The sequence below is a fragment of the Camelus bactrianus genome, chromosome 10 (genome assembly GCF_048773025.1).
Source record: "Camelus bactrianus isolate YW-2024 breed Bactrian camel chromosome 10, ASM4877302v1, whole genome shotgun sequence".
Lineage (NCBI taxonomy): Eukaryota > Metazoa > Chordata > Mammalia > Artiodactyla > Camelidae > Camelus > Camelus bactrianus.
This window is the reverse complement of record NC_133548.1, coordinates 43,372,956-43,380,369: the sequence shown is the minus strand read 5'-3', so window position 1 is coordinate 43,380,369 and position 7,414 is coordinate 43,372,956. Positions and strand designations below refer to the sequence as shown.

Here is a 7,414-nt window from a genome sequence, read left to right as displayed (position 1 = left end):
TCGACGACCTCTGCAAGAAGATTATACCTGTAAATCCCAGGCGCAGCAACCCAGGATGGGGGAAGGGAAGGGAAGGGAAAGAGGGGCGGAGCAGACCGAAGACTCCCTACTCCAGTTCTCCCTACCCAGCAGTAGCCCGCCCCACCCAGCAGGCACTTCTCCAAGGCCCTCTTCCCTGGGCCACCCTCAGACAGTTGTAGACGAAGTTGAGCCAACACAGCTGGATTTTTTGCCAAAGGTTTTTTAGTAGTAAAAGGGAAAGCACAAAAGGAAATAAACAGAGAAGGCATGGAAGTGGGCATGTTTACACAGCTTGGTCCTTGAAACCCAAGGGGGCCATAATATGCGAAGGGAATCTGGTGGTGGAAGAGGGAGGGAGAAGTGGATTTTCACTCGGGTAAGGAGGCGGCTGAGTCTCGACAGTTTTAGGAGAGGGGGCACTTCATTGGTTAAAGGATTTCCCTGCTGGGGGGAAGGAGGCGGGTAGATGGCGGGAATCTTCGAAACTCGAGGATGGATGGGTATTCCCATTCCTGAGAAGGGGGGCGCTTGACCGTGGCAGGTTGGAGGGGGTGACTGGATGAAGATCTCTCGCAGGAAAGGAGGGGGGCGTCTCTGTCCAGCGGGTCTGAGTTCTAGGCGCTTATCCCAGACTCCTACGCTAGCAGAAGGGAAAGCCCCTAAGTAGTCCCTGTCCCGGGAAGATTTGAAAACAGCGGTGCCCTCGTGACTCCGGAAAAGATGGGACGGTTGCCTTGGCGACGTGGAGCACACATCGGAAATAAATAAATAAGCGGTCCAGGCTGCAGCAGCCGCGGCCCCGCGGGACTCGAGCGCGAGGGAGGGGGCCCCCAAGGGCTTGGGTCCCCGCAGCCCGCGCGTCCCCGCCATTGGCAGAGCCAGAGGGGGGGTTACCCCCCCGGGGGGCCGAATGGTACAGTCCTCCGCCCGCGCCCTGGCCGGGCCCGCAGCAAGCGAGCACCGAGCCCCGCGCAGTTGCTGCCGCCGCCAGCGGAGCCCGGAGCAGAGTCGTGAGGCGGCGATGGAGGGTGTCAGCAGCCACCGGACCCTGTCCTACAGCCGCTGGAGCTACGACAGGTAGGGTGGACGCCTGGAGGATGGGCTCCGCCAGGCCCCTCCGGGTGGCCCTGTGTGGGCACCCTCCGACGCTCGTACTTCTCCAGGAGAAGTGGGCCCTCGGGGGGTGAGAGCGGGCCTCAGCGCCCAGAACCCCCCAGGGTCCCTCGAGCATCCGGGACATCGGTACCGAGAGCCTCAGATATCCGAAACTGGAGCTAAGAGAGGGTGTTCTCACCCGCAGAGCAGAGCTGTCGGAGGAGGGCACTGAGCACTGGGACCCGCGAGCTGCCCACCCACCCCCCACCCTTCCCCCACCCACCCCCCGCTACGTAGAGGGTGTCGATCCGCGCTGGAACAGCGCGGAATAGAGTGGAGGGACTGCGGGGCGGGGCGGGCCCGTGGCGGGTGGGGCGAGGAGGGGCGCTCCTCGAGTCCAGGCCGCGCCCCCACTTTGGCACCGCCACCGCCACCTGGATCTGCGAACCGCTGGACCCTCGGCAGGGACGAGAGCTAGCCCAGGGCGGAGTGCGCCGGGTCACTGCCCGGAACCTGCGAGTCACTGCCTGCTGGACGGACCGGGACGGCAGCCTGAGGCCGGCTGTCGGGGCGTCAGGAGAGGCGCCGGCGCCCGCTGGGTTGCCAGGCTCCGCTCCCGCCCCGCGGGGATGCGAAGCGGCTGCCGGCGTGGGCGTTTTGGAGCCACGCTCCCCACGCACTGGTCCTGCAGGAAGGGATCTTACATCCTTCCTGGCGAAATGAGAAAGATAAGGACAACTGAATGAGCTGGTCATAAGGTAGGGTAGATTTATTCCGAGATTTTGTCCTTCCTACTTTTTATTTTGGTGTGTTAAATGCCACCCCCCCCTTTTTAAATGAAATTATGATGATAGTAAATAGTAGATTTCTGTTTTTGCTGATATTATTGTTGTTTTTAAGGTTCGTAATCCCACGTCAATCTCTAGAATTCTGAAGTTAAATTTTCTGATCCACGGCCCTTAAATGGTGAGGGCTGGAAGAGAAACTTCATTAGAGGGGCTGCTTTCTCCTCCCCAAAGTCTTGCTTCCTGCCGCTCTTTCCCCTGCTTAAAACTGTCTTGCATCTCTGACAGCTCTGGTTTTCAGAGATTCAGAGGAACAGGTGCAGGTTAATTCCCCTAGGAGCCCCCCTTACCCTCCCTCACTAGGTCTCACCTCCCAATTGACTCCATCTCCTTCATCTTCACCTTCCCCTCTCTACTGGCCATCTCTCCTCAGCCTGGAAACCTCTTTGAATCTGTCCTGTCTCCCTCCGCAAGGTGGGTGAAACTGAGTCATCTCTTTTTTCGCTTTCATTGCCTTCTTTAAGGAAAAAATATCAATTTGATTCTGTTTCTTCATCAACCCTTCATTGCGCCATCCTAACAATCAGCTTGCTGTCAGCTGTTCACAATTCCAGTGAACTTGCTCTTTTGAAAAGCAATGCTCCCTATGGAGAGGAACTTTAAAATGATTGGAATATTAAACATAAAATAACAAAAACTTAAAGCTTGTATTCAGATCGCGAATCACATTCATTCAACAAACATGTATTGAGTACAAACAGGCCCTGGAGGTTAGGAGATAAAACTACATTCATTCTTTCCCCCATATGAGCTCATAGTCTAGATTCTAGTCGAAATATGTGGTAGTGTAGACCACAGGTCTAATGCATATATGGAAGGAAATTTTTTAATTGAGATAATTCTATATACTTACTAAAATTTTTTTCCCTGCAAAAACAAACAAACAAAAGCAAGACTCTGGAATTAGCCTGGATTCAAATCCTGACTCCACCTAGCTAACCCTGAACAGATTATTTTTCCTCTGCAGACTTAAGTTTCTTCATCTGTAAAATGGGGACGTATCATGAGTATTAGATGGGGTAATAAATATAAAGGGCTTAGAATTCTGCCTGGGACATACTAATAGGTGGTACCTATTGCTGTTTTATTAATAAATACTGAAAATGTCTCTTGGGAACCCTAGTTTTCCACAGAAGCTTAGTGTGAAAATCACTGTTCTCCTTTTTAGACCCCAAAATAAAGACATTTCCTGGGATTCTGTCCTCAGAACTCTTCTCACCCTCACAACCTCAGCATCTGGGGAAGCTGTGTGAAGAAAACACTTTCTCTGGCCTTGGTCCAGATTAACTGAATCTGAATGTCCAGGAATGGGCCCTTGGAATCCGTATTTGTGTGCGACTTCCCACATGATTCTGATACAGCCGGAACCATTGATCTATACCACCCACCTCCATTTTCTAGTTACTATTTCATTTTTAAAACTTAAGTATTGAATTATTAAAAATAATTACATAATCTTCAATAAACCTGTTAAAAAGATTACACAAGCAACACATGGATGTAGTACACAGATATTCAAAATGAAATTCAGTGATTCTGCAGTCCCCACCCCCAACCCTCTGAAGTAAACCACTGCTAACATTTAACCCTCCCTTTCCAACCCTGTTCTCTGGCTTCTGCCACCACCACATCTTCAAACCTGGGCAAGCACTCCCTGTCACATTCCATCCAAGGTGATCTCTCTGCAATATATAACCTGTTCATTTAAGCTGTTTTTCCCTTTGCTTCTGAAGCCATTTAGATACTGATTATCTGTTGCTGTATAATGAATCACTCTTAAATTTAATGGCTTAAAATAACAACTGTTTTGAGTTAACTCGAGATTTTATGGGTCAACAATTTGGGCTGGGCTCAGCTGGGCAGTTTTCATGGTCTGGGCCAAACTCAGTTTTTCTTGGGCTTCACTGACTCCCCTAGCTGGTGTCCCAGCTGTGAAGGCTGCACATCGCACCCTCTCTCCGCTGGCCCTCTATTTTCCAGCAGGCTCACTGAGGTTTGTTCACATGCTGGTGGAAGGGCTCCCAGTGAGAGAGCACAAGCTGGAAGGTCTCTTAGGTTTGGAACTTGTACAGCATCACTTTGCCTTGCTGATTGCCCCAAGGAAGTCAAAACATCAGCCCACATTCGAAGGATAGAGAAACAAACTTCATCTCTTGAAAGGAGGAGCTGCAAACAATTCATGGCCATTTTATGGTCTACTATGATATGCTGCTTACATTTTTAAAATTGCTGATTCTTCTTGGTGTCCACTGTCTAAATGAAACCAAAGCACTCTCCTCTTTTCCATACTGTTCCATTCTGTTCTCAGTTGTCAACTCAATGCTTTTAACATAGACATCCATATCTTCAACCCCAGTCTTTTTCTTGAGCCTTAACCCTACGTCTCTATATGCCTGTGGACCTCTCCATCTAGATATTCCACCAACACAACTGACTCCGCATGTTCAACATCACACCCTTCACTGATAACTCTGGATACTCAGTCTAACATCCTGACAGTCAGATGACTACCTCAAGACTTTGACATTGACCTTGAACTTTCCAAGTCTAGTCACTTCATCTGTCTATTCTTATCTATATAGAGCTACTTATTATAAAGATAAAATGAATCAGTGTATGCAAAATAACTGGCCCAGTGTCCTAGTGATCTCAACAAGTTTGTTGGCACTTGGTAACCATCTTGTTTGGTTTAAGTCCAAGCTCCAGTCATTATCCCCAGAGGTTTCAGTGCCCACGTCAATGACCAAGCTAGCACTCCTTACAGTTTCCCGACCTTCCCATTCTAGAGACTTACTTCTCTTCCGTTATTTACAGGATGCATCCCTAGATGTTGATACTTGGGATTGCTTCACTTCTGATATCATACACATGAACATCCCAGTCTCTGGCCTCTGGCATCCCCCTCATACATCACTCCCACCACTCTGTAGGGTCATCCAGTGCCTTCATCTCTGCATTTTCTCCCGGCCTTTCAGCCTTTACTTGGCCTCTCTTGTTCCCTTCCCAGCCTGCACCACATGAGAGATTATTTGAATCACTCACTACTGTCACTTTGTATTCCCTCACATATGCTTGCTGCAACCCCAGCCCTGCATGGATCAGTGTTAGGATCTCCACCCCCATTTCTTATTGTGGTATCAGAACATTATCAGAAAAAACTATACAGCTATGCAGGTGGTCCCCACCTTCATAGTCTTCATCTTCAGCTTAGCCATCCACCTCCATCATCTCTCAATCTTTTTACTTCTCCTGCCTTACCTTGCCTCCAATTCCCCACAACAGTTTCCCCAAAATTTCATCATACTCTTCCTTGACCCTTACTCCACACCCCCATACTCTGAGCAGATAATCTACTGCACTTCAGTCACTCCCTTGTGGGGACCTTTTTGTTGTTTGCAAATCTTTGCCATTAGAAACAATTCCAAGATAAACATCCTTGTATAACATAACATTTTTTCCCATGTCTGATTATTTGATTAAAGGGGGTTGTTAGGTTCAGATTTTGGTATTGTTGCCAGATAGTCTCCAGAAGGAGTGAATTGATTTATACTCCCAGTCAGTCCCTTGAACTGCACAGTGGTACGATGTTGGTTTCTGAGTTTGATCTCCCTGACTCTGAGACCATGGAGCATGGTTGCTCAGAATTTGGATATTGGAATCAAAGTGACCTGACTTCAAAGCGCAGCTCTCTCAATTATTGGTTATGTGACTTTAGACCAGTGACTTAACTTCATCTACAAAAAAGATAATAGTAATTGTACCTGCCTCTTGAGATGGTCTGTTCATTTAATGTGTATTTTTTGAGCCCCTCCTAAATGCCAGGCACCATTTTAGGCACTGGAGACACAGCAGCGAACAAAACAAAGTGCCTGGTCCCAAAGTTCTTACTGCCAGCAGGAGTCAGGGTGGGGTTGAGATAGACTGTGTGTGTGTGTGTGTGTGCGTGCATTTCAGTGCAAAGTGATATATGCTATGCTAATTGTAAAGAAGAAAAATAAAAGAATAAGAAGGATAGGGTGTGACTACATGTGTGTTGGGGCATTGGTAAATATGCTGTACTGTGTAGTGTGGTTAGGGAGACCCTTTTGATAAGGTGGTATTTCAACAGAGACCTGAAAAAAGCCAGGGAACAAATCATGTTGCTAATGGGGAAGAATGTTCCATGGAAGGGGAACAGCAAGTGAAAAAGTCCTGAGGTAGGAGTGTGCCTAGTGGATATTTGGGAATAGCGAGGAAGCCAGTGTGTCCTTGTACCTAATCTTTAGAATACTTCCTTCCTGCTCCCCCAAACCCCTACTCCCTCCATCCTCAGAGAACCGCTTGGGTGATTCCTTTGCATTTCCTAGAATTTTACATAATGGGAATCATTCAGTGTGTACTCTTTTTGGTCTGGCTTCTTTCGTGTAGCATAGTTATTTTGATATTCTTCCATATTGTGTGAATCTGTAGTTCATTTCTTTTTATTGCTGAGTAGTATTCCATTATATGGAAATACCGTAGTTAATCTGTTCACCTGATGGTAGACACTTGGGTGGTTTCCACTTTTTGGCTATTAGGACTAAAGCTATGTGACTATTCATATGTAAGTCTTTGTATGGACATGTGTTTTTATTTCTCTTGGGTAAACACCTAGGAGCAGACTGTCTGGATCATATGGTAGGTATACATTTAACTTCTTAAGAAACTGCACAACTTTTCCAAAGTGGTTGTACCATTTATACTTCCAGGAGCAGCGTATAAGAGTCCAATTTCTCGATATCCTTTGGCAAACTTGGTAGGGTCAGTCTTTAATTTTAACCATTCTAATAGGTAAGTAGTAGTATCTCATTGTGATTTTAATTTGCATTTTTAATGACTGATGACTAAGCATCTTTTCATGTGCTTATTTGCCAGTCATATATCTTCTTTGGGGAAGTGTCTGTTAAAATCTCTTCCCCATTTTTCAAAATGGGTTGTTTACTTGTTATTGGGTTCTGAGAGTTCTTTGCATGTTTGGGTGCATGTCTTTTTTTTTTTTTTTTTTTTTTGAGTTTTGATAGATACATATACACCAGTGAAACCACCACCGCAATCAAGACAGCTGACGTTTCCATCCCTTCCCAAGAGGTGCAATTTGGGTGCATGTCCTTTATCAGATATGTGACTTGCAAATATTTTCTCCAAGTCTGTGGCTTTTTTTTTTCATTCTCTTAAGTATTTAAAGAGCAGAGGTTTGACTTTTGAGGCAGTTCAGTTTATCAATTTGTTTTTCATGGATTGTGCTTCTGGTATCATAGCTGAGAAATCACTGCTTAACACAAAGTGCCACAGGTTTCCTCCTAGGAATTTTCTAGTTCCTTAGGTTTACCATTTTAGCTGTGCTCCATTTTGAGTTAACTTTTGTATGTAGTATGAAGTTCAGTTTTTAAAATGAGTATCCAGTTGTTTCAGCACCATTTGTTGGAAGGACTTTA

At 46.6% G+C, this 7,414-nt stretch overlaps 1 protein-coding gene across 4 annotated transcripts in view; it reads left to right on the top strand.

The window, feature by feature from the left end:
- The first annotated feature begins 980 nt into the window (after window positions 1–980).
- Window positions 981–7,414, top strand: part of TUB (TUB bipartite transcription factor) — an 81,169-nt gene continuing 74,735 nt past the window's right edge. For 2 of the 4 annotated variants that reach the window (XM_074372446.1, XM_074372445.1), the window contains exon 1: window positions 981–1,098. In XM_074372446.1, coding sequence (XP_074228547.1) covers window positions 1,043–1,098 — 56 coding nt within the window. In that variant the 5' untranslated portion in view covers window positions 981–1,042. The remainder of the gene's footprint in view (window positions 1,099–7,414) is intronic. The other 2 variants (XM_074372444.1, XM_074372443.1) reach the window with 2 other exon arrangements.